Source organism: Fundulus heteroclitus, chromosome 7 (genome assembly GCF_011125445.2).
Source record: "Fundulus heteroclitus isolate FHET01 chromosome 7, MU-UCD_Fhet_4.1, whole genome shotgun sequence".
Classification (NCBI taxonomy): Eukaryota; Metazoa; Chordata; class Actinopteri; order Cyprinodontiformes; family Fundulidae; genus Fundulus; species Fundulus heteroclitus.
The window spans coordinates 42,622,494-42,650,327 of NC_046367.1; the positions used below are offsets into that span (position 1 = coordinate 42,622,494).

Below are 27,834 nucleotides of genomic sequence, written 5' to 3' on the forward strand. Positions count from 1 at the left end.
TATATAGATAAGATCCATCCATCCCTCTTATTGTGTATTCAGTACTCTGTGCCAGCTGGAAATGTATCAATATCCAGACTTCCCATATACCTCAGCTTTTTCCTCCAGTTTATTGGTTTGGATTCTAAGAACAAGTCCAGGATCTGCTCCTAATTGGAATAAATCTGAGACCCTTCTCTACCAGGGTATCCTTGTTGGATGTTCTCTGCTGACTCTTCGTTATCTGGAGGATCAGCGATGCTGCCTTGAATTTCTCCAGAGCAGCCAAACTCCTCACCTTGGTTGTAGAAAAATGACCTTCGTGACATAAAGAAACACTCTGAAACAATTTGACGTAACGTAATGATGAACTTAAAGCTCCAACTTTTTATTTTAGTCTCTCCATGAAGATATGATCTTGGTTAAGGGATGGTTTGCAGGACGAGGCAGCATGCAGTGAAGAAGATACACGTTCTAACCGTGAGCAGCTGAGGAATACGAGGCTGACCGGATACGGCTGGGGCTACTTGGTCCACTATGGAAGCTTACAGTGGGTATTTACACTGAAGGGAAAGTGTCGGACAGAAACACACAGAAACACACGACGACAGATCAGACATCCCTGAACCTTCAGAGGACACACACAGCAAGTACATATCAGGTTACATCTACATCATCATCACGCTGATGATCAGAGTCCACCGGTTCTGTCAAACAGCAAGCGGGACATGATGGATGAACACCGGCAGGCTTAAAGGGAGCATATCTGGATTTTTAACTACAGTCCAGCTCACTCTGCCAACTGAGGCTCTGATGCCGACCAATCAGAGGACAGCAGGCGTTGAGTGAAGGGCTATTTAAAGAACTGAAGGATCTTGTTTCCATTAGAGGAGCGGGAGGAAGGATCAGCAGCAGGTTGTGTTGAGAGCCGAGTCCAGAAGAAGAGCTGAACCAGAACCAGCCCCCTTTAAACCCATAGTGTTCAAAACATAAAACATTTTACTGAGCTGATGCTTCATGCACGAGGCTACAGTGGTGAATATATTAACTCTAAATGTGTTTATACAGATGCAGAGAAGTATAATTAATTACAAATATGAGAGCTACAGTGAAGACTTTAAAGGGAAATTCAGCAGCAAACTGTGATTTCAGTTCAGTAGATAACAGCTAATAAAGAAACTTCTGGAAAATCTAACTTTCACATGTTTTTTTTTTCCTTTTACATTTTGTAATAATAATAAAACCTAATGCACACGTTGTTTTACTGCTGTCTGTTATTTAAAATGTTTTTTCCCCTCTAACATACATAATTAACTAGCAGCGCTGTGGGATTATTTCCAGGCATATCTTAATATAGTAGAATATCATCAAAAGTTACTTGATATTACTAATTTAATAAGACATTGAACCTCATATAGATTCATTGCACACATACTGATAGATTTCAAGTACTTATTTTTCTTAATTTTGGAAATTAGGTTTGTATTATTACAGCTTAAGAAAATGCCCAACTCTGTTTCTCAAAAAACTACTTTAATTATAATATTCCAGCAGAAATAACCAATCACTTCTCTAGCCACCGACATCCTCCACAGGGAGGATAAGCCAGAAAAAGGGTAACTCTTAAAGAAGCTGTCTGGTCAGAGTGCTGTATCCTGGAACAATAATGGAAAGTTCAGTGGAAGGAAAAAGTGTCATATAAAGGGTGCAGAAACAATAAATATATCCACAGCCTTGAAAGGATTGAGGGGGAAAAAAGCCTAAATTGACAGTTCATGGGAGATTTGCAAGACTCTGACACACAGATATATCCACGACAGGTCATGAGCCATAAATGTAATAAACAGAGACAACTTGAGAAACCTTTTGCCTCGGCTAAGAAGAAAAGGACTGGACTGTTGTTCGGTAGTCCTCCATTTAGATGACCCTTGTATCACTGCGTTGGTATGGTTTAGAAACTGGCCTGAACCCCCGAGCAGCTATGGGCTGCTGTCAGGAGGAAGATGAGAGACACCAGAGCGAAGAATGCAGACGAGCTGAAGGCCGCGTTTAAAGGCCTTTAGCCCTCAGCAGAAGTGCAGGCTCAACCCTGCCACGACCCACTGAGGCAGCGATTCATTCACTACGATCCCACAGGAACTGAAAACATGTACTGTATTTTAAATGGACAGTTCTCAGTTGGCTAACCTCTCTGTATAAGATAATCTGTTATATTTTACTTTCTGCATTAGTTGAATTTTCTGAGAAACAGAATTAACTGTTTTTTGTTTTTGTTTTTTTGCTCTAAGCCTCAAAATGAACAGAAAGGAACCATTTTTGCTCACTACTCTGTGTGAAATGAATCTATACAAGTTTGCCTTTGAATGAATTATAGAAATATTTGAAACTTCCAGAGATATTCCAAAAAAAGTAAAAAACAAAGCAACTGGACTTGTTTTTCGTAGTTGAAGACGTTTCGCTTCCTCTCCAGGAAGCTTTCTCAATTCCAAAAGTCTAGAGCATTGTGGAGCTCCAACTACGAAAAACCAACTACGAAAAACAGGTCCAGTTGCTTTGTTTTTTTCCTTTTTTTGGAATGACCATGACCTGGATGACTGAGAATCTTCACCAGCCTATTCCAGAGATATTCTAATTTACAACGATGCCCCTGTGGATTTCTTTCCCGGGTCCTTTGTGTATTATGAAAGATCCGTTTATAATGTAGAGTCATCCATCAGCAGACCGACCTGCACAGAGTGGTTATAAAATGAGCTGCTGAGGGTTTATCAGTAGACGGTAAACAGCAGCTGAACTGGTGGAGACATCCTGGAGAAAAAAACACCAGAGCTGGAAGTCCTCAACCACCGCAGTTCTAATAAAAATCCTCCTTTATAAGGTCCTGTTCCTGGATGAGAGAACAGCTTCAGTTCTCATGAGAACCAAACATAGTTCTGGTTCTGAAGTTCCACTCAGTCCGCTGGTTGAACCACCGACACACACACATAAGACGTAAAACATGAAAAACCTCTCAGGATGCACACACAGCAGCGTCTAAAAACAGTACAAAGTGTATAAAATACAAAAATAAGCAAACAGAACTGAGAAGGCATCTTCAGATCCTAAATAACAGTTTGACACCATTACTGTAAGGTTCGCTAAATGCTCTTATTTTACTGCAACTGCACATTTAAACAAGTTGATAGAAATGAGACCAAAATAAAAATCAGACGCATCGCTGCAGGAGTTTCTATAGAAAACAGCCACAGTCTGCAGAAAAAAACAACTGCATCTGGAGAGCTCCTGTTAGAAAAAGCTCAAATGAAACTGAACTGAAATCTATTTCATGTTCTGCTGTTTTTTTTTTTTATTTTTAAAAGTCTGACATTAAACCTTTTTGTTGAAAACGGTTTATTTTTTTAACATGGTAGAAAATGTGAGCTGCTGGAATCCCAAGGATCCACGATTTAAACCTTACAGACTAAAACTATTAAAGTCACATTAAGTCTAAACTCTAAAGGTTGTTAATCTACCACCGACTGGATCATGATGTTAATGAGCCAAATTGGGAGTTGTTTAAAGGTGCAGCTCACCAGGAGGATTGCATTTGTTTCTCTGTTTTACTGACTATTCAGATGTTTGAATTTTATCTCTCCTGCTCAGGGTCCAGCCTTCATCGGACCTGTAACCCGACCCAATCAGAGGTTCTCCTCCTCGCTTATAAAGAAAAAACACCAGCGGCTGTTATTCCTCCATAGTTACTTCTCCTCATACTTTAGTTATGCCTCTCTCTGGTTCTCACCAGGAAGTTCTGTTTAAAGTCTGTAAAAATCAACAGATTCTCCAGCAGAAGTGCAGTCAGTGTTCTGGTCATCTGATCTAAACAGCCTGTAGTTGGGGGGGGGGGGGTTAATTCTTAGGTGCTCTTACTGCTAAAAGTGAACATGTGTTCATTAGTCTCTAACTCTACGTTTAAAGTGCCTAAAGAAATAAATCATGACTGGATCAAAGCCTCTCTGCTCCCGCTGACCGGATCAACAGAGTGGTTCTGATCCTTTCTAAACAAACAGAATCAGACCATGAAGCCGCTTAACAGCTCCCTCAGTCCTGATCAAACTGAATGTCTGAGTGTGACCTCATCATCTTTATTTTTGTCAATTGCAGGTCAGTTCTGGTTTGGCAGGTTTTTACATCTTTATTGGTTAGAAATGTTCAAATAGTCTTAATCCGTTTCACCCTGACCCAGTTTTATGCATGAAAATTGGCCCAGTGTGTGAAATCATCTTCAGGCTCCTGTTTGGCCATATCACATATTATTTAATATTTTTTTTCTGCCTATTTCTGGATCTGAAATCTGAACTACGGGTGTAAACACTCCCTAAGAGCTCAAAGGTCCATGTGGACCTTTTCTCTTATTACTGACACAGAGACCTATAAATAAATGGTCCAAACTGGACATAAAGTTCAGCCTCATTGCTTCAGAATCAGTTCTTCTATGTCACAGTGTCAAGTTAGTTAGAACGGGAGCACATCCAGAACATCTTCACCACAAAACGGAGGAGAACCTGGTCACCGTGCATTTAGTGCTGCGTTAGGTTTTACATCAGAAGTCAGAATTCGTAACAGGAAATGACATCACAGCCAAATCAACCTGTTCCTCTTTCTGTTCAGAAATCCTGAAGGATTTCTTATTGTTGTGCTTGTTAACTTTGGGCCCTGCACAACAAAGCAGGCTTGGCTTAACTGACCCAAACAGTGAAGATCAATCTTAAAAATGAGTTAACTGGGTGAATCAAACCAGGGATTGCTTTCTCTGCACATCATTGTATTGTAAAAAAAAAAATGTTGGAATAAGAAAAATGTTCAAATTAACACACTTATTGAGGTGGCAGCTAAATGATTAAAGGACAAATTTATCTTATATTTTTAAAATGCTGCAGATGTCACCAGTCAGAGAAAGTGAATCTCTGTGCAATAATCGCACCGTTTTGATAAGAACCACTCAGTCCAGCAGGAGGATTTACTGTGATAAATCTGACTGGTTGTGTGTCCAGCGTGTTACCATGACGACAGACATAACAAGGGAACCAGCTTTATGATGCTGAACAACCTGAACCAGCCAATAAGAATGCTTTGCAGACCAGGGCCCTGAAGTCTTAAACAAGAAGGTCAGACAGGATGTTAGCAGCTACAGGAAGTGGACCAGAACTCACCATCGGGATCAGGACAGGAGTTCGGGTCTAATGTGTGCTATTTTTTAAAACTCAAAAATCCTATTAAACCCACTGTGACTGTGGTCCAGTCTCCCAGTCAGAAACCCAGTGGGGACTGGTGTTTGTTGTCTTCAGCAACCAAACCAGCAGGCTGGTCCTACGCTGCAGATATTCAGGTTCCTGGGCAGGCCTGTGACTCAGGGAGGTTAAAAAAAACACATGGCCACACCCACCAGCTGGAAGGCCAATCAGAATGGGGCTTTACCTTTCAGGAGAAGAGGGGTGTCATTTTACATGAGCAGCAAGGGTTTAGGATTCAGAGAATCTTTTCCTCAGAAAGTGACATTTTCAGCCACTGTTGTTTATGCATAATATTCAGAGAAACTTATAAAGAACTTAATCAAATGATCCATCGTCTGTTTCTGCTTCCAGAGAACAAACATGCTCCACACTTACAGGGTAAAGTCCTGTGGATTTCTCTCCATTTTATCTTTGAGCATGTGGGTTTGTAGTCCACAGCGCCCCCTGCTGAGCACACTGAGCACATTATTCCCCGCTGATGGGAGCTGCTTCCTGTTTCCATCTGATGAGTTTCAGAGATTTGATGGAAACTCAGCTGATGATGGTGGAAAATGATCCCTCCTCCAAGCTGCAGCGTCAGTTCTGTCAGATGTTTCTTCATCAGGACAGATCACCGTTATCTCCAACAACAAAAGTTAAAACGATTAAAAAAAAGGAAACATCTCTGGATCTCACAGGCTCTTCAGAACCGGGTCAAGCCGTCCGGCTCGGAGGTCGTGGTCGCCGTGGTTCCTCCTCCGACCAGAAACACGGCCATGCTGGACTTAGACTGGTTGATTCTAGGGACACCAGCGCCTCCTGCTCTGTGGAGACCAGACGACTCCTGGACCTGACTGCTGGTGAACTCAAACTCCAGGTCCAGGTCCCTGTCGGTGGAGACCACCCAGGAGGCTGGGCGCCACTTCTTCAGGGTGTATGGGGTCTTCACACGCCGCTTGATCTTCTCTCCTGTGGCGCTCAGACTGCCATAGTCCATCACAGGAGCATCATCTGAAACAAGAGAACAGGTCATTAGGAAGCAGCCGGAGAAAGACGGACAGGTCCTGCAGATCTCTGAAACAAAAACCAAAAACCCTGAGAAGCTGAAAGAGTGACTGATGGAGGAGGTGGAGCTGAATTCATGACATGATGTTGAGATCCTGGTCATCTTTACTCCAGCATCCTGCTCTCTGAGTCGAGATAACAGCTCTTTGCTGCTAAAACCAGCTTTTCTGACTTAAAGTGTGTCATTTTTGTTATTTATACATTCAGTAAAAGGAAATGGATCAAAGTGGGTCCACCATTCAGCAGAATCTCCCCCCATGACAACAACATTCCTCTGAAAATAGTACCTGACTGAAACCGAGAGAGGAAGTTCTGAGGAGAACTACTGATCCATTTAAGTGGATAGAGGAATGTGGACTGGATCATTGGGTGTGGAGTACTGATTTATCTCAGAACCATTTGATGCTGACCCACCTGAGGAGATGCAGGAGGAGGACAGATCCAGGGAACAGGGACGCTCTGGCCTCCTATTTTTGGTCTGCCTGAGCTGGGGCTGCAGCAGACCTACGGTTTGAGGTTCTGAAGGTCGATTCTGCAGATCTGCCGGTTCTGATGCCGGACTTTCTGCAGGAGCAGGATCCAAAGCTTTAGAGTCCAGGACGGGGACGTCCACAGGTGGGGCTCCTGTAGCTGAAACTTCTGCTAAAGCTGGGTTCTGAGGAGCTTTCGATGGTTCTGAAGTCTGAACGTTGGACAATGTTGCTTCAGGAGCTGAGTTCTGTCCTTGCCCCAGTAGAAAGCCTTCCTCATTCAGAGTTTTCCCTTCTTTCTGATATGTTTCTGTAGCTGAGCCTTCACCTCTGTCAGCAGAATGGACCGGCAGCATTTTCTGTTTCATATCTGAGACTGCAGCTGGAGGTCCAATGCTCTTAGATTCTGGTTCAGGAACGCTGACCTCTGCGGGCCGGTGGAGTTCGGAGCCCAGGGCGAGCCGGTTGTTGTTGTTGTTGGAGTTGGATCCTCGTCCTCCTGCTCGGCCCGGTGGACCGTGGTGATGATGATGATGAGGAGGAGGGTCGCTCTCAGCAGGAAGCTGCTCTCTCCTCAGCAGAGGTTCATGTTCATCAGGACTGAAGTTCAGACTCAGGTTCAGCTGGTTGTCTCCGTCTCCTCCTCTCCTTCCTCCTCCATCCTCTTCCTCCTCCTCCCGTGGTCCTGCGGGGTTTGTTCTCCCTCCTCCTCTCGTTTTATTGGTCACCAGGACGGGAACACCAGAGCTGTGGCTGCTGGAGGCACAGAGGACTTCAGGCCCGTTTGCAGCGCTGCTCCTCATCTTGGTAACCGTGGTAACCAGGTGTGGCTCTACAGGTTGGATAACTGCGTTCATCTTAGCCACACCTGTCTCCACCTGGAACACAGGAGATCCTGGGTTACTGAGGCATGAAAGAATCAGACGGACACCTGCAGAGGAGCTTTTTCTGATTGGCTGATTAACGAGCTCTCTGATTGGCTGATAATACAAACGTCACAGTCATTGGAAACATTACGGCTGAGCTCAGCATCCTACTGACTCAGAGAGTTGAAGGTCAGATTTATACATTTTATCTATACAAGGTTTAGGCTACTGCTGCCTGGACTGTGAGGAACCTGATTGGTCCGATTGATTCTCTCTGATCAGATCATGGGGGGGTGATACCTGTCGGTGGGTCGACCTGAGCCTTCCCGGCTTCTGTCGGGACTCGCTGGGTTTGGGGAGCAGGTGGAGGCTGGTGGGCCTTTGTGGGAGGTTCTGCTGCTTGGGGAGCGGCTGGATGGAGGCGGGAGGTCCTGGTTCTTCCTGACTGGTGACCTGCAGGATGAACAGAACAGGTGTTACAGCGTTCAGCAGCAGCTCCTCCAGTACAGAGTGTAACTGAGAGGTTTTACCTCAATGCTGTGATGCAGGAGGGAGGTTTGTGGTACTGATCCAAACTGCTTCTGAGAATGTTCCATCAGGTTTTCCTGAGAGGTTTTTCTCAGGTTCTTCTGGACCTGCAAACACAGATGTTTACAGATGTTTGTTTGGGAGAAGGAAGAGGAGGAACTGAAGAGGAACTAAAGTATTAAACCTGTTTTGGGTCCAGCTTGGAGGCCTCCAGGTCTGCCTCTGTGAGCTGCAGACAGACAGGAACACTGGGTGCAGCGCCCCCTGCAGGACAGGAGTTATAATAAAAAAAATTATCCTAAGGCTGGACAATATAGAAAAAAAGCACAACGATAAAATAGAAATTATGTTAATCGATACCGATAATTATCAACAAACTCAAAATATATATTTTAAGTGCAGCCCTGGCCATTTTATGTTGTTGCTTAGCAACCTATTTTTAGATACAGAAAACTGCTTTTAAAGAAAGAAAAAAAGAACTTGAAACACTTTGAAGGGGGCGGAGTGTTCCTAGGTCTGCGTTGTGATTGGTTGGGAGGATGTAATGACTGTAATATTAACCTACATGGTTATAATACAGAAAGGAAGGAAAAGTGTTCTTCTATTTAACTTTTCATTTACCCTTTTTTTATATCATCGATATACGTCTATCGTTCGATATATATTGTTATTAAATTAGCGTCCAGCCCAACATTATCAGATGTTTTTTCAGTTTTAGGCTCCAGAGTTCAGTGAGTTACCGTTTAGGTCAGAGACACTGCAGAGGACAGAGTCTGTCCTCAGGCTGCTGGAGGTCATCACGCTGCAGTCTAAGGCGGCCGGATGAGCCTGAATCTGACAGAAAAAAATGGAGAAAGTAGTCAGAAAAGTCTCTAATCAGGGTTTGTGTTTAATGTGTCACCTGCTGAGCTTCTACCTGCTGCCGCTGCTGGTTGATGCAGTTCCTGTTCTTCTCTCCACCTTCTGCTCCACTCATGGTCGTCCTGACAACCGATGCTGGCTGCCCATCTCCCTGGAGATTCTTGACCACGCCCACCCGTAGATCCTCGATGTAGCAGGAAGAGGAACCAACCTGGGGAGTCCAGCAGCTGTGAGACAGATTCCTGAGGACAGAAAGCAGGAACTTTATGGCTGCTGTGTGAGTCAGCCAGTTAGAGAAGAGAAAATCTGTAATAATCTCATATTAATATTAAAGCAAAGCTGTTATCATAACATGCCACCTTTTGTTGATAGCAGGGTGTGATTTATATCATAATAACTGGAGAGATTGGCTTTTGCTCCAGGATGTAAAAGCAATATAGGCATGAACATCAGTGAACAAGGGCTGTCCAACTCCAGGCCTCAATAGTCACTATCCTGCAACTTTTAGATGAGTCCATTCTCCAACACCTGAATCAGATGAATGGCTCATTATTACCATCTACAGAGATGACCGACCTGCAGAGGAGGGAATCATACACAGGTCTGTCAGCAGCAGTCTGTACCTGTGACCGTCCACTAATGTCTTACAACTATTCTTATTGTAATAGAGCTTTTAAAATACTCATTCATGAGAGGAAATGTGTCCAACAATCACATACACCTGTGACTGTGTTACCTGTGTGTTACAGGTGTGTTGGTGGTCTGTACCTGTGGTTGTGGAGCGCGGTATGAGGGCTCAGGATGATCAGGTCAGCCAGCCGTTCCTCAGCACACTGAGCCGTTAGTCGGGCCTCAGCGTCCTGGTCCCAGCAGTCCTCCATGGTCTCCTTCAGGGCCCGCAGCGCCTACATCACACCACACAGCAAGTTAGCAGCAAACAGCAGCTGCAGACTGAACCAACAACCTAAAACTTTCTGTTATCTGACTCTGTCACTTTAAACAGAAATAAATTAGACGTCCTGACGGGCCTTTCCACCCTGACTCCAGGATGTTAGGAGTCAACATGAACACAGAGAGTTAATCAGGATCTCTGACCAGGCTGTTCTCCTTCCAGACTTCAGGGAATCTGGGTCTGTGTTTCTCCCGGACCACCAGGATCTGCATGTCCTCGAAGCTCGGATGATTCCCGACTTCGGCCTGGAAAGCCAGCTGGTACTCTGGAACGGCTTCACCTGAACACACGAAGCGTTCCCAGTGAGGCTGACTGAGCGGGCCGTGGTCAGGAAGCACAGGTGGGATCAGGGGTTACCTGGGAACAGGTCGGAGCACCTCCTGAAGCTCTCCCAGTACAGCAGACCCAACGCGTACACGTCCACCTGCTTCAGAGCCGATTCACAGTCTCTGAGGTTCAGAGCTCCTCCCAGAACCTCTGGGGACATGTACCGCACCGTCCCCACCTGCAAACACAACCCGTTAGCTCCGCCCACATGATCCCACTCACCTTAACCACCTGTCAGTCACGTGACCTGACCTCAGATATGGCCATGGTGTCATCGTCCCCGGGCCGACAGGTTCTGGTTCCTGTCAGCTTCATGGACAAGCCGAAGTCGGCGAGGACGCAGGACAGATCGGATCGGACCAGAACGTTCCTGCTGGTCAGGTCTCTGTGGGCCACGGGCGGTTTGTACTGGTCTGAGTGAGGAAAGAGAAAACAGGTGAGTTCAGGTATCAGGTGTAATAACTGGTCTGAGGGAAACACTTAATGTTTTATTTTCTAAATAAGAGTTTTTATCCTACAATAACCTCTAACAGCAGCGTGATTCAACAGCATTTCCACAGGAAAACTACCAGTAGATTTTTCTAATTATTTAAAAACAAAACTTTTATTTTTTGATTTAGGAAATGTTTTCTTTGGTTTAAACAGCACCAGACAAGTATCTGCTGCTATTTTTGGATTACATTTTCTAATCCTGACATTTACAAAAAAGTTTTCACAGTAAAGCAGAAAAAAAAAATTTCATGACATGATAGTGAAAGTAAAGCAGGAGCTGAAACCACAACAATTGCAGCAAATTCAACCCAGAAAACCCTCAAGAGAGCCAGAAAAAAGACAAACAGCAAAAAGCTGGCCTTCAAATCCCAAGTGATTTTTATTGCTTATGATTAACGGCAGGATAAAAAGCTTTTAGAAACGAATCCCAGTTTTTTAGGTTATCCATCGCCGCACACAAACAGAAATGTACAAACATCATAAAACTGAAAAAAATCAAGCTTACTTGCTGCCAAATAAATATATTAAATTTAAAATGTAAATGCAAAATTGATAAACTCTCTCATGACACCAACAGTGGAAAATCAGTTCAAACAGCAGATGTAACACTCACCATTCAGACTAAGAGTTTCCAGAGGTTACAAACATCATCAGTGAAGGATTTGTTGTCATTATAAATCCTTATTATTATATTTTATCTCCGATAATATATTTCCCCTCTTTATTAGGTGTATCAATATTTACTAAGATTCTGACTAAGTTACAAGTTAAAAACCACTCGACTATATTACAGTTTTGCTGTGGTTTAAAGTCCTTTTAATGAGAGCCAACAAGGAAATGCCATAAGAACTGAATATTTATAACTGAAGGACAGTGATGATTTATACCAACTCCACTTTTTCTTTTGTGTGTTTCACAGCAACAATAAATAAATGCAAACTAATTACCAGTGTAATATTTTTTGTGCGTTTAAAAAAAATCACCATAAAGATTTGTTGTCTTAAAACAATCTCATAAAATGTATGATATGAAGCATTTTCTTCCCACTCCAGCAACTGAAAAAGTAATGTCACATTAAACCAGCTGCAATTTGCTTCCAGCTGCTGAAATCCATGTTTGCATCTGCATGTTTTTAGTGCAAACTGCTTTGTAAATCTGGTGCAGAAAGACAGCAGATAGAGGTGTTGGCACTACTTTATAAATCCTCTCCTGAATGCTCTGTGAGAATGAAGCAGAATCCTGAGCTGAGCAGCGTTGTCTCCTCTCCGTCTGACACCAAGCTCTGTTTGATCAAAGCTGTCAAAAACACTCTCACTGACTGATGTCTGTCTCCATCACCATGAAAACACAGATTGTTTTTCTCCCACACAAACCATCCTGCTCTCCCTGATTCTCCTCTCAGAAATTCCTCCGCCATAGAAAATAGGTCCCAAAACGCCTGTCAGCTCAATGGATGCTTCAGACTGCAGCTGGTTTAGCATCATGGACACGTTCCTGCATGTTTGGATGTAATGAGGACTTCTTACCTCCTCTGTAGAGTTCTGTGTGCAGGAAGGCGAGTCCTCTGGTCACGCCGTGGGCCATCCTGCAGCAGGTCAGCCAGTCCACGGTGTGCAGAGACAGGTACTGAGACAGACAGCCCTGAGACACATCAACACGTTACAGATGTTAGAGGAACTGCTTTGTTTAGCCCTGAAATTCAGTCAGACATGTTTCTATCCGCTCTGATAAAAAAGTCTAAATAATCCTTTCCAATGTTTTATCTATGATATGAATCCTGCTCTTTTTATCAAATATTTTACAATAACAGATGTGTGCATCTTAGTTCATCCTATATTGTTCATTCAGGATTTCTGAGGAATTTTTCAAATGCAACCATTTTTTGTTTCCAAATTGCAAGAGCTTGAAAAATGGACAAATGACAAATGACTCCTCAGGGCACAGAATTCATGTTAAATGTTGGAGGCAACTTGTTATTGATAGTAACTTGTGATCTATATGCAGTCCATACCTTTGAGACACTGTTCAAGACATAAGAAAAAAGCGTTAAAGTTTGTAGACCAGAATTGTTCAGGAGTTTTAAAGAGAATCATAAACAGATCATTAGTTTATCACTATAAACACTTAGCTCCTTTTAGAGCAGATTGTTGCAGAACCATTTGGCTCGCGCTGAGGAAAACGGAAAAACTGCCAACTGTTTCTGAACTGTGGCAAGGATTTTTACTGGACTTGTTCCCAGAAAACTGTGGACTTTTTTCTGATCTCACCATATTAAGGGGTGAGCATTTTAAAACCAATTAAAATAGTCATGCAACTTTTTATTATAGTATTATTTTTAGACGATAGTCATAAATGTTTGTAATTAGGATAGCTGTTGTCTTCTGCAGGGTTGTTTATAAGAAGAATAAACACTCAGGTTTAATTTAGATATTTAAGGTTTTAGCTAAACAGTTGGGAAAAGTCATATTATTTAAATTACACTTTAAGTAATAACCCTACTATACCATCTTTATTTATAAAGCGCTTATAAACAACCAACAGCTGAAGACAGCTGGAACCAAAGACAGTGCTGTACATCGCAACAAACTAAAACACATCCATTTAAGAACTAAAATACACACTTAAAAGAAACAATAAAACCAATTTAAATTGAAAACTAAGTCTTAATAGTGTTAAAAAAAAAAGAATAAAGGTGGGTTTTAAGGCAAGTTTTAAATGTCGGCAGTGAATGAGCCTCTCTTATGTGCAGGGGGAGGTTGTTCCATAATTGGGTAATAAGAGTTACATAACAAATTATTAGGCACCGGATGTAGTTTGAATTTATTAGATTCAGGTGTTGGAACCATTTTGAGATGTGTTTGTGATCAAAAATGGACCAGTAGCTGCTGCTGTGATTGTAGAAACTGAGGAACGATTGGAGGTCATTTGTGCTCCCGTGTCTTTAATTCAGTATTGTTCATTTTATCATTGAACAACATCTGGATTTATAAACTATGACCTGTGTAACTGTGAAAATCTGAGTGATCAAATTAACTCATTTGGATTTAGTTTGTCAGGCTGCAATGTTGTTGCATTTACTGTTGCCTTGTAGCAAAGACGTTCTGAGTTTGAATCCCAGCCTGCATAAATTTTTTATGTCTTCCCTGCACAGAGGGGCATTGCAGCTGCGTAGCCTTGCAGAAAGAAAGCTCAGGGTCCAACTTCAGGGGAAGAGGCCTTTCAGCAAAGAGGTTGCTGTTCTCTCCCTGTATGCTTGGATTCTCTCTGGTTCTCCTCACTCTGAATTGCCCTAATGAGTGTGTGGATGATTTTCTGTCCTGTCTCTGCATTATTCTGTGAAAGACTGGGCCCCTGTCCAGGATATATGTAACAAAAGTAATTTCCTTCTGGGATTATTAAAGTATGTCTGATTCTGATTCTGATTCTGATATACCATGCAGAAAATGGATGGATGATATTTAAAAAAAATAAAAAAATAAAGACAACTGGACAAATAAAATGTGCTGTCTGAAGTCTACTAAAGTCTCAATCATCTGAATCCAGACAACTCTTAAAGTTCTAAGCTTTAAGTGTTCATGGTTCAACATCCAGCTGTTTGTTCCTTTAAAAGCAGCTGAGACTTGGTGTCCAGGTTTCAGAGTCCATGTTCTGAGGAAAACCCAGACGTGTGGGTGTTCCTGTGCTTGTTTTTTTACATTCTGGGTTACAGATTGTGAGCAGACACGTTAATGACTGTCTGACAGCTGCAAAGGAATGCATAAAAACCCAGACAGACGTCACACCGCCTCAGCGTGTAACAAGCACAGAGTGCATGGAGAGAACGGCAATAAACAGGAAGGCAACTCTGTTTGTGCTTTTGAGCAAACATACAGATAACAGTCTGTGAGGGTTTTCCTCACAGACTGTGAGGTAAGATGTGCAACTATGTTGGTTCAGAAAGCCAAAGCAAAGTCCTCTCAAGTATTAAAAACACCTGTTTCTGCTTTCTTTTTTTTAAATGATTTATATGAATAAGATTTAAACATACAGATCAGTCTGTTCTGGTTTAATGGTTTAAACCGTTTTTGTGCACTCCATCAACATATTTCATGTGATATGTGATACTCCTGATAAAAGGTTTTATACAGATTTTGTTTTTTTTACGTCGACCTCTGTTGATTTTGTTAAATAACTGACCTCACAATGGCATAAAGACATGTATGTGTGTGTGGTGGAGGCTCCAGACAGGAAACAGACATGGCGGCACCATCTCCCAGCACAAAGACTGGAGGAAGGGTGAACCACAGGAGTTTATGGGTTTGAACAGAACAGCTGAACCACAACAACACTTGAGGTTGCAGAGGCTGTTTCACACCGTTAGGATTTATGGGATACATATTTTCTCCTGATTAAAGGGTGAAAAGTATAACGTCAGAGAAGCTCTGGTTAGCACCAGAGATTCCACAATGATTCCAGCGGGAGACAGGAAGCAGTTTAAATCAACTTATTATTCTGGTGCCAGTCTATAGAGTAGACATCTAGGAATTAGGATTTTTCTTGTCTGTCCACATCGCCACTTTATAAATGTTGACCAGGACCAGTGCAAAAATTAAACCCAAGTTTATACAGTTTTAATTATTGATTTTAGTGTGTTAAAGATAAAAAATAATCAAATCATAAACTAAAGAAAGGTCATGCGGTTGAATTATGTTGAAGTTTCCTTTAATGGAGTCGATACCAATTTTTTTTTCCTTTATATTGATTTAAAAACTAGATTGTTTTAGATCTGGTCCACCTCTATTTAATGTGTTGCTATATTCTGTTTTCTTGTTGCCCAACATTCATTACTTTACGTCAGTAATTTCTTTCACTTTTCTCCAGCTCACATGTGGGTAGTACTCCATGAGGATGAGGAACTCTGGTCGGCCCTCGGCTGTCGTCTTCTCGTCGGCAGCCAGGAAGCGGGCGATGTTGTCGTGCTGCTGCAGCAGAGGCAGCCGGTAGATAAAGCGCTCGTTGGAGAAGTTCGGACGGTTAGCGGAGCTGAAGACTTTAACAGCCACGCAGCGCTCGTTCAGAGAGCCGCGAAACACAGATCCGTAGCGTCCTCGACCAATCAGCTGCCAGAGAGCAGGAAGAAGCGGGTCTTTAAAAAAAGATTTTCTCCACTGCTGATAAGGAATTAATCTTCACTTGTTTATGGAAAAGGGCTGGACAGAGGCAAAATTAATACTCTGCATAGATCTGAATCATTTTAATGTAGGAAAAACTGCAGCAAGATTTATGTTAGATTATTCTGTTAGTGTATAATGTGATTTTAAAAATTGGAAGAAAGGGGTTCACAGCAACAGAGTTGAGTAAAGGATGTCCAAAACATACGTAAGACAATTATTCTGAATGTAGAGAAAGCATTTTGTTCTTAGGACGACTAGTCAGCACAAAAACTACAAAAAATACCTCCAGCAGCTTCAGGTTGTCAAGGTCCACAACTGATTCTGAGTTTGCTGCCTCCATCATGTTCACAGCAGACAGACCATGCTTCTGCTTCCCTGGATGCACACAACGACAGGAGAAGATCAGCTACTGGTTGCAGAACTATTATTCACCATAAGTATCTCATAAATCTAATTTTTCCAAGGCCTCTTAAAGGTATAAACAGCAGTAATCTTCTAGTAATCTAATGAGTAAAACCCTACCTGACACCTGAAAACTCAACTGCACCTATAATGAATTAAAATGGAAATAATTGTACTAAACTTTTAGAAATAGCAAAGTATTTTGCATAATTAAAGTAATAATTCCAATCTCTAATTTAATTAGACAGTTTTCTTCTTATTTGCCTAATAGGACATTCTCAGGACAGTTCTCATCTTTTTCTGCCTCTCTAATCTGCGCAGTTCCACAAAGTTTCTTGTTTTAAAAACCAACAAGACAGGAATCCTGATCATATATCAGGAAATGAAAGCAACCAGGTAGTCTGTCTTCTTAAGTCTGAGACTCCAAAGATGTCTTAAAAACCCACATTTTTGCTTTATTTTTTATATATCTTCATCATAAAATAAATAATAGTAAATAAATGTGTTTGTATGTTAGTTTCATAATTTTATTCAGTTTTATACCAACTGAAAGACAAGAAACTGTAGAATTTACTCAACATTTATGGGACCAACTCAGCTCAATAAAATTATAACTTTGCCAGTTTTCCTGAACTGTTTTATCTGCATTTGATCATTTTTAATCATATTAATAATTACTATAAATAATTAGTTTTTTTCACTGCACAGATCAAGTTAGTCAAACACAGCAGGACCTCTGTGTTAAGGAAAAACATTATCTATAATCCCTCCACATTAACAGTTTTGTTTATTATAAAAGCTGTTTCAGTGTATTTACTTTTCATCATGCGGTATCCCAGGAACATCGCCATGATGAGGAGCGCTGCTATAGCAACAGTAACCAGGGCAACCAGAGCCGTCTCCTTCACCGTCAGCTGCCGATCTGTGGATAGATGACATCGTTGATCACATCAGCTTAAGTTGTTCAAATTGTGATGTTTGCTGTGATCTTAGATTTGAAGGATCCTGAATAAACCAGCGAACAGAATAATTTAGCATCAGAAACATCAGATTCAGAAGAGCTCAGGTCAGCTGCATGAATACATCTGATTCAAATCTATGTTTTCAGAGCTGGAGGTAAAATCCATCCAGAAGAATTATATTTTGTTCCTCTGCCTGTAAATAAACTTGTTTTTACAGTTTTCCTAAAGGTGTTCTCACAGCAAACTCACCTGTAGGTTCTAATTTAGGGGTTGAGAAACTTTACCTTAAAGGATGGAATCTGGTTCACAGACAAGGTCAAAGGTCAGGCACAACTAAAAATGAGCAAGCCTCTTTTATTTAATTTTATTTTTTGCTTTCAACTTACCATCAAAATAAATGGTGCTTTCTGCTGACAACACTTTATGAATCTAAGCCACTTTGGTGGCAGACAATAAAACACAGGCTGAAGTCTTATTTTACAGGAATTTTAACTTCAACTGTAAATGTTGTCTTGAACTTGATTTAGTCATTTTTATGCTTCAACAAATAAAAAGCCTCTTTACACACACCAAAATTAAGATAATTAATGGATTTGGAAGGCCCTTTAACATTAAAGCAGCTAAAAAGCTTAAAAGTTACCCAGAAATAGTTGTCATTCTATGAAAACTATTGTGAGAAATGGCATCCTGGGGCCCTATAAGATTTTCAGCAATGTTAATGGCACATTTAATGACTGGATTTATCTAATATCTTTGTAAATTCTCTCATCTCTGTTAAATATTACATTTGTAAAACAAAACAAAGCAAAAAAAAATTAGCACATACGTTTGTTGTAAACGTAAAGAAGAAAACCCTTTTGTGACAGTGCCTATTGCTAAAAAAAAACAAAAAACTTCAGTACTGAGCATTTACTCACTCTCAAAAGTTTTTTTAAGACATTTTGGATCAGAAAATAGATTCTGGACCTAATTCTGAATCAGGTCATTCTAGATCTGAAGATGATAAACGTCCAGTCCTACAGTGATTATCCCTGTACTTTACTTTGAATCTGAACAGACTCTCCTTACAGTTTATCCTGCTTCAGTCAATCTTCCCGACAACAGGCAGCGATGAACCTGTGATGGTTCTGGACAGAGCTCACCTGTGTGACTGAGGCTGAGGTCGTCTCTCCTCATCGGCCTCAGGGCGGGCGTGTCGGCGGTGGGCGGAGCTTCAGTGTAATTAGTGTTGCAGAGGTCGTGGCTGCAGCAGCAGAAACGGTAGCTGGCTTTCTGCATCTGAGACGGAGTCGCTGTCACCAGGATGCAGCGGTCGCCATAACACTCCTGATGGTTGCCCACATGCATCCAACAGCCTGGAGGGAAATGCAGCAGTTTATCTAGCTGGTGTCAAATGGCTGAACTGTTCTCTTTTCACAGTCAAACATCTAGGTGAGGTAACTTATTTACAGATATTATGTGGTGTGCAGACGACCAACATGGAGGATTTGATTGCATTTGACTTTGTAAAGAGCCTTGAGATGACATGAGTTGTGAATTGGAGCTAAATAAATAACATTCAACAAAAACATGTTGAATGACAAAGTTTATAAAGGTTTCAGTTTCCACAGAGTCTGAGTTAAAAAAGTCAGTTTTACTACAGGCTTTGAGTAGTAAAGGTTAAACAAATGCAGAGCAACAGAACAATTCATTAAAACACAATAAAACTTAAAAGATAAAATCTGACATTAAAAGTGAAGTTTTATGCCAGATAAACTCCAGCAGGAGAAGTGGGTCTAACATTATGAGCTGCTTTGCTGTCCCTGACGGATTAGTTCCATATTGTTACCAGCAGAAAACATCTGGTCCACCTCTGGGTTCTTGCTGATGTATAATGATAAAAGGCTGCAGCTGATCTGCAGTGCCATGTAGAAGTATTCATACCCTCTGAGCTTTCTAAAATGTTAACCTCACTGTTATACACCTTTATTGTGATTTTACGTGACAGACCAACCCAGAGTAGTGATTAATTAAAATAAAGGACACGTATACATGTTTTTTTATCAATACTTTCAAGAGTGAGGTGTACATTTCTATTCACACCCATTAATGTGATGCTTCTAAATAAAATCCAGTGCAATCAGCTGTCTTCAAAGGTCACCTAATTAGTAAATAGAGTCCATCACGGTGTAATTTAATCTCTGAATACATCAAGATGTTCTGTTTCTGGTCTCAGAGGTTTGCTGGAGAACATTAGAGAAGAAACAGCTTCATGAAGGCCTAGGGACCAAGCAGACTGAGAGAGGAGGCTGTGGAGAACTTTAAAGAAAGTCACAAAACAATATCTTAATTTCTAAACACCTCACATTGAACTGTTCAATCTGTTGTCCAAAAACTGTGTGGACAGTTTGTAACTGCAAACCTAAAGCAACATGGCTGCCGACCTAAACAGACAAAAGCAGCCATACGGCCCATGACATCTCTGGAGGATCCACAGAGATCTACTGTTCAGGTACGACTATTATTTGTACAAATCTGGCCTTTATTGAACAAGATGGAAGCCGTTGTTGAAAGAAATTTATAGAAGTTCTGTTTGGAGAAACACAAACATGTGGAAGTCCCTGAACATACAGCCTAGGCTACAATGGAGCAACTCCACGTAATCTGATTCAGATTAAAAGTATCAGCCTCTAAATATACCAAGTCAGTTTGGACAGACCTCAAAAGACTTGCAGCTATGATTTTAGTGAAATTGTGTCACTTTTCAGAATTTCACTGAGAACCACATTATTTCCTTCCTCTTCCCTGTTATAAACTAAATTTTGTTCACCTGCCATGTATAATCAAAATAGGATACTTTGACGTTTGTGGTTGAAACAAAGCAAAATGTGTAAAAGTTTAAGCAGTATTAATAACAGAGCAGAACTGAATGAGTGAGGAAAAACTAAGTGAAATGACCTGGAAGTTCCTAAACACCAGCAGAGATTTGATGTTGAAATGAAAACAGCTACAGTCGTTCTTTTATTATCTCCCTTGTTTCCTCCACAGGAACACTGGAGCTTCCTGAATGAGAGGAAATCATATTACTCCATCCCATAATTCCTCCTAATGTGAGTAAACCTGAGGTCAAGACTCTGAGAAGCTGCTGGAAGCTCGCTGAGGTTTTGTAGCTCTTTCTTTAAGGTTCAGTTAATTTATACCACTTCTAATAAAGTTATATTTTCACAGACGTTTTTTGATATAAATAATAAACTCTACTCCTGATGTGAATGGAGTAATTTATCTAAATTAGGATCATACAGCAGTTTGATGATCTGTAGCTTCAGAGCAGCAGACTGCTTTACTGAGAGTTTTTCCTCCTAACATATTTTACCTCTAACCTTTATAGGCTCTGAAAACAAGGAACTGATCTGATAGTGGCTAACAGGGGAATGAATAATAAAAATATGTTGAAGCTGTCAGAATAAAATCAGACAAAGCTGAATAATTTATTCCCAGAGTTAATTCTGTGGTTTAAAAGGTTTGGGGGACAAGTGACTAATTGGTAATCTACTAATCATAGATAGTCTGACATTATTTGTTCATTTAAATTTTTCTTTGTTTATTAGTTTTCCAAACAGTGAAAGTTAGATGGGCTAAAAGATTATGACCTTCTGGGTCAACCAGAACCAAATTTGAACCAGAATTTAAATCAAAGGTCTCAGCATAAGGATTCTTTTCTGGTTCAAATTACACAAAACCTAAAAGGAGGAACATCCCTGAACGTTCCTGACCTTGGTTCAGCAGCTGCATCTCCCCGTCTGCTTGTCTTTCCCACAATGCATAGCAGCGGGAGCCGCGACTGCAGCGAATCGTGCCGTTCTCCTGCACCTCTCCTCGCAGCTCATTGGTGGATACAGGCTCCGCCCCCTTAAGGCTGTTGGTGAATGCGCAGATTCTCTCCTCTCTGTCCTCCAACTGCAAACCTGCAAACAGAGGAAGCTGCAGATTATGTATCTATATATCTAAATATTAATTATATGAATGAGTGAATAGCCCTAATGTGAGCTCTGATAAATGGACAAGGCTAATTGGCGCTGGTTTGAACACTGGCCCATGGTTTCTGAACCACCATATGAGCTTTCTTTCAGAATCAGAGTCCAGAGTTCATCATAGAAAGTTGTATGTGGGGCTTTGTTAATGCAGAGCATCCTGGTTGCCCATGTTGACCCTTGTCCCCAACTTAAAGTAATAGCAATGAGCCTTTAGGCCCGTTTACACTACACTTTTTTAACCGAGCCGAGACCAGTCTGAGCTTGGATCAGTTAACCAAGCTAAGACGACCGTTTACACACCACACTATCCCAGTTCCTTGGTTGCTCCTCGCCTCCTAGTGGCGATCTGTGGTACTACCGCTCTCTGGGATTGAAGGCGGAAGCAGCAAAACAAAATAGCGGCACCCGTAACATTCAGGATGTTATGCTTGATATTGTGATATTTCGGTGTTTGCGGAGAGTCAGGGGAAGAAGGCAACCATTGGTGAATTTACTTGAGGGAGTCGGCTTTTGGGACGTAGATAACACAAACGAACGTTTAATAAGGATTTACAGATGGAGGAAACAACGACAGACGCTGAGGTTCATCACACTGCTAAGCAGAATCATCACTGGAAACCATATGGCACACTAAGGAAGCTAGTATTATTATGAATGTCTGAAATTTGTCTGAATGGAGTGTGAATCGGGACGTGCAGCCAGACACGCCGGAAAAACCACGGACAGTCAGCTGACTGTGAGGGGATGACGCGCTCTGCTCATGCGCTCTTTATTCGATAACCGGGATAAAAAAAACAGTCTGAGACCTGCTGAGGAACTGGTCTGCAGTTAGCGCGGTCCAGTTCAGTCTGCTGACCATTTACACACAAGAGTTATCTCGGTTACCGAGCTTGGACTGGTCTCGGCTCGGTTAAAAAAGTGTAGTGTAAACGGGCCTTATGAGTATCAGAACTGGACTACTTCCAGTATACTGGTCTGCAAAATCATCCTCTTTCTTAACTTCCCACGTGTTCGCGTACCTCTTACCTGTGCAACACATGGCATCAGGAGGCAGTCGGTTGTTTTAGACAATGTTCTGTTAGGAAACCCTGCATTATGTAATTCTAGCGGATGCTGCTTTAAACTCACTCTACCTACCAAAGATAGATTGAAGCAGAACATGTACTCCTAGTTAATTGAAACTACATTTTCTGGTGGCCATGGACTCTTTCGTCAGGATGATGCTTCTTACCACAAACCGAGAAAGATTTGAAGCACAAGAACAAGTTTGAGTTGCTGGCTTAGCCTCCAAATTCCTACAATCTCAAACCAATTAAGCATCTGCAGGGTGTTCCGGACACACAACTTCCATCCATAGAGGCCCAAACAAAACATCTTTAGTGCTAATGTAGTTCATACCCTGAGCGGTCAGGGCTGTCTTAGCAGTGGGAGGACCAACACAGTATTATGTCTCAGTGTTATGTTTGACCAGCATATATGTTAGAAGATATATTTGGGAATCAACAATAAAGCCTCCATTCATCATGCTGGTATGAAGGACTGACAGAAAGTTAGATGAACTCCAAACTCTTTCAGATCCCAGCGACTCTAAACACTGACAGCATCGGATAAGGTTTTATTTCTTAGGCTGAGAGGCAAGTCTGAACATCGGAGGCCTGAGGCTGCTGTGGTTACTTTATGTCAACATTGTTAATCTGATGATCTAACGACACGTCTCACAAGACACTTTATACGGAACAACAACTTATACTGAGACGCACTTTAACAAACTGAATCTGAGACTGTCAGCTTTGTAACCTACTTCACTGTTCCTGAGGGTGTTCTTTAACCAACAGGGTGGAAAAATGTTTTTTTTTTCTTCAATTGAATAAAAACAAAACTGAAGTAATAATATTTGGACCAATAGAGGAGAGATCAAAAGTTAGCACACAGCTTCAGCTGCTTCAGCTAGGAACCACTGATCAGGCCTGAAATCTTGGTGTAGTGATGGACTCAGACCTGAACCTTCAAAAGCATCTAAAGACAGTTACAAGGTCGGCTTTCTATCACCTGAAGAACATTTCCAGGATTAAAGGACTAATGTCTCAGAAAGATCTGGAAAAACTAATCCATGCGTTTATATTTAGTAGAATTGATTACTGCAACGGTGTCTTCACAGGTCTGCCTAAAAAGTGGATCAGACAGCTGCAGCTGATCCAGAACGCTGCTGCCTGCGTCCTCACTAAGACTAAGAAAGTAGAGCACATAACCCCAGTTCTAAAGTCCTTACACTGGCTCCCTGTATCTCAGAGAATAGACTTTAAAATACTTCTGTTAGTCTATAAATCCCTGAATGGCTTAGCACCTAAATACATCACAGACTTGTTATCAGTGTATCAACCCTCCAGACCACTAAGGTCTTCTGGCTCCAGCCTGCTCTGCAGAACCAGAACCAGAACCAGAAACAAACATGGAGAAGCAGCATTTAGTTCCTATGCTCCACTTATCTGGAACAAACTTCCAGAAAACTGTAAAAGTTCTGAAAGCCTGAGTTCTTTTAAATCAAGATTAAAAACACATTTGTTTAGAATTGCCTTCGACTGTTCAAATAGAACTGTATTACTGAAATACAATTAGTTTACTTTGTATTCCAACTATTTTTACTTGTTTGCTTTTAATTTCTATTTTCCCATGTTCTATTTTGTTTCTGCATTTTATTCCTGCTTGCTTTGATTCTGTTTTATTTTCCTATATTTTAATCATGTATTGTACTTTGCATTGTCTCTGTACTGAAATGTGCTATATAAATAAATTTGCCTTGCCTTGCCTACTTCAGTAGAGACAGAAACATAATTTTCAACAAAGTAAACTAAGGACTAAGAGCAGCAGAATAAAAATAAAAAACCTATGAGGGAGCAGCATAGATAAAAAAAACGCTTGTTAAAAGATGGGATTATTACAGCAATAGAAAATAACTTACTATAGATAGCCAACAGTTGTAAATAATCATTGGGTCAGTCTGTTGTTTTACTGCCATCTAGTGGCTAAAACCTCAAACTGCAACAAAGTAAATGAGTTGTGTTTCGAAAGGGCTCCTGAAGGAACCTGATAGAGAGTTTGTGTGTGTGTGTGTGTGTGTGTGTGTGTGTGTGTGTGTGTGTGTGTGTGTGTGTGTGTGTGTGTGTGTGTGTGTGTGTGTGTCCTCTCTGAGCAGTCGGAGCCAGCAGAGTCTGAGTGTTTAGTCTGCCAGCAGCCACAATGAGCCGAGGGTGGAGGGTTTTATCAGCACCATCAGAACAAGAACGGGACCGGCTCAGACCGCCCGACGACTCTCTGAGCGTCACGATTCAGGAATAGACAGGAAGAGAGGCGAAGCATGTTCATCAGGAGCTGCAGGAACTGAACAAACACTTCAGGAATGTGGGCCTGAAAGAAAAAACGCTGCCACAGCTTCAGAGTTCAAGCATCAGAGTCTGTTACAGAAACTGATGTTTATGTGATGTTGGTAACTGAACCAACACTCGTCAGTGAGGAATTACAGCAAACACCTCACTGAGTCACAGTTTGATTTCAACTCATGACAGAAACTCGTCATCTAATCTGCTTTTACAGATTTGAATCCTCAAAAATAATTTAGAGATAGTAAATACAGATTTTTGCCATTATTTTCCCTGAAAGATACAAGAAGTTCTCATCAGATCTGAACCTGGAACAAACAATCACTTTTATGAACACCAGAAAGAGAAAACTAAAGAAAGTCATTTTTAGGAATTTGTTTAATTCTCTAAATATCTGGAAACAAGTCTGAAAAATATCTGGGGAAAGAATGGTGGCCATTCTCGTTAGTATAACCAAAACCAGGTGTTTATTTCACCATCTTTACACTTTATGAGGAGGCGGTGATGATCTAAACCACAAGTTTCCAAACCTTTTTGTTACTGACTCACAAAATAGTACCAGAATGGACTCGTTACTGGATTATTGGTTGAGTTTACAAACATTTCTGCAAAATAAATAAACCATGGATATTATAATAGTAGCACCAATGTGTTTGGTTTTGTCTTTTTACAACGTGTGACGTTTTTATATCTTTAAAAACAATATAATAAATTTGCCTCACCTTTATGATTTTTATTGTTTAGTTTCATTTCTTTAAAGGGTCTCAATAACCCATACTTGTTGATTCATGACCCCAAGTAGGGATCTGACCTCAACTTTTGTAATAGTTGTTCTAAACGCCCTGTTAGAACAATGGCGGATCACAGTAAATCTGGAATCTTCTTTCAGGATCCAGCTGGAAGGTATTTCTGCATCCCTGAGATGTTCTCCTGAACTCTCACCATGCTCTGTAGATCACCAGGACTAATAATCCTGATACACACCAACAGTAACATGTAGCCACGGGCATAACCTGGCATTACTCTGAGACCAAGATGAAGCTACAGACATCAGGATAACGCCATGCCAGCAAGATGCTCCCAATATGCTTCTGTTAAATCTTTGGTACAAAGTTATAGTGGTCAGTCCTGCTTAAAATTATTCTAGTTAATTACTGCATGCAAATCAGTTTCCACTGCTCACCCAGAACCTCCTTACACCCTATCAGAACAATATAACATCAGAACCTCCTTGTGAAGGACCTCTCACATTATCATACATTTTGGACCCAACTGTGCACAGAAATCCTCATCTAGACCCTCTGCTGATCATCCAGTTTGATATGGCAGAACAAGATATGAGGAAAGATGAGCAGAACCAGATGGTTTCAGTCTGAGCTGTGGATCAGTAATGTTGTAATAAACCAGTTTTACTCTGCTGGTCTCACTGGTTAACACCCTGAAGGCAGGATGTGAGGATGATGGAGATGTTAGCAGCAGATATAGACAAAGAGAGCTGTCAGGCCTACAGATGGTGGAAACTGTGAGCTGTTCTGTGTCTGATGATGATGATGATGATGGTGTGTTTTCATACTGACCTCTGATCCCAGCCAGTAGCAGGACAAACACACACACGGTCAGCGCGGAGGCAGCCATGTTGGGTCGCTGCAGAAACCGATCCCACATCACTGATCCTGGATCAGGTTAGTCTGATGGGACGCTCTCATCTCTGCTGACTCTGAAATAAAATAACAAAATGTATTTACAGACAGGAACACTCATTGCTGACAGGGCAGGCTGAGGGGCCTGGGGCCCAAATGACAATGGGAGTAAAAATATAATATCTATTTTTAAATAGCTCATCAATTCAAGTTAAATAAATAACACTTTTTAAAATATATTGTATCATTTTACAGCTTTAAGTGCCCTGTTTCCTTCCTATGTTCCTGGCATAGTCATTGAGTCCATTCTAATCCAGACACACCGTTGAGATCTCAAATGGAAAGTAAGGTCTAAGTAAGTTTTTATGATCTGCATTTATTAATTTTTATTATACATAGCCTACTTGTTTTTTGTCTTTATTAAAACCACAATGATTTTAATATGATTTAGTCAATTCAATTACATTTTATTTATATAGCGCCAATTCATGAAACGTGTCATCTCAAGGCACTTTACAAAGTCAAATTCAATCAGAATATACAGATTGGGTCAGTGTATTTATGAATAATGTAGAAATATGAAAAACAAGCAAATATGGAGACCGGATCTTCTTTTTATCAATGACATCTTTAATCATTTCACAAAACAGAACCTATTATTTGCTTTAAATCAAAACAAACACTTCTTTATCTTTATTTTTACCAGGAAACATCATTTTTCTTTATTAAGTTACTTATGGAACAAGTCGCTACGTCATAAGGCTGAATATTGATCCATTAGTCAATTCTTTACGGTTTCGTTTAAAATCCACCAGGTTTAACACACACACACACACACACACACACACACACACACACACACACACACACACACACACACACACACACACACCTCGTCGGTTTAAGACACACATGTGTTTCCGGTCAGATGAAGGATGCTGTGATCACCTGATCAGTGCGTCTTCAGGTAGATTTGCTGGATGGGAGTGGCCCCCACGCGCACAGAGACACGCACGGACACGGACACGGACACGCGCTGATCGGTCAGACCAAAAGAATCGGTTCGTACCGGTGATGAGGAAGACTCCGCTCAGTCTGCAGGAGGAGATGAAGCCGCCTGTCTGCTGTATCTGCCTTGATTTTGGCCCGGCTCCTTTCGAATCACCTTGGTAGGTTCGGTTCCACCTGGTCCAAAGTCTCCTTTGCGGTGCTGATCCGGGTCCGGCAGCTGGTTTCTGGGGCAGGATCAAAAACTGCGCAGAGATGAAGCTGCGCTCCGTTTCTCTGCGGCTGAATCACTCTGTCAAGTGTCGGAAATCACTTCCGGAAGATATTATCAAAATAAAAGCCTCATGTTTCAAGACATAAGCAGACCCGCCTCTGAGTTGTCTCATCTTTGTCTAGTACGTGTTATATTCATAAACACGTCAATTTTTGTTGTTGTTTTGTTTGTTATTCTGTGTAACATAACACGAGAAAAAAGAAGATAAACCTGAAA

At 41.3% G+C, this 27,834-nt stretch overlaps 1 protein-coding gene across 2 annotated transcripts; it reads right to left on the reverse strand.

The window, feature by feature from the left end:
- Window positions 1-335: 335 nt before the first annotated feature.
- On the reverse strand, window positions 336-27,667 carry LOC105924501 (bone morphogenetic protein receptor type-2-like). 2 transcript variants are annotated; one of them, XM_036139674.1, is made up of 19 exons: window positions 27,406-27,667; window positions 26,274-26,413; window positions 21,059-21,250; window positions 18,449-18,661; window positions 17,162-17,266; window positions 16,226-16,317; window positions 15,655-15,888; window positions 12,316-12,430; window positions 10,550-10,710; window positions 10,328-10,475; window positions 10,114-10,250; window positions 9,787-9,923; window positions 9,074-9,260; window positions 8,898-8,991; window positions 8,342-8,421; window positions 8,160-8,264; window positions 7,930-8,082; window positions 6,708-7,641; window positions 336-6,239 (listed from the first exon to the last, which is right to left on the reverse strand). In XM_036139674.1, the coding sequence occupies exons 2-19, from the start codon at window positions 26,359-26,361 to the stop codon at window positions 5,932-5,934; spliced, it is 3,483 nt and encodes a 1,160-aa protein (XP_035995567.1). In that variant the 5' UTR covers window positions 26,362-26,413; window positions 27,406-27,667; the 3' UTR covers window positions 336-5,931. The 2 variants fall into 2 exon arrangements, with proteins under 2 accessions (XP_035995567.1, XP_035995568.1); XM_036139675.1 differs by lacking the exon at window positions 27,406-27,667 and adding an exon at window positions 27,285-27,384.
- Between the last annotated feature and the right edge of the window lie 167 nt (window positions 27,668-27,834).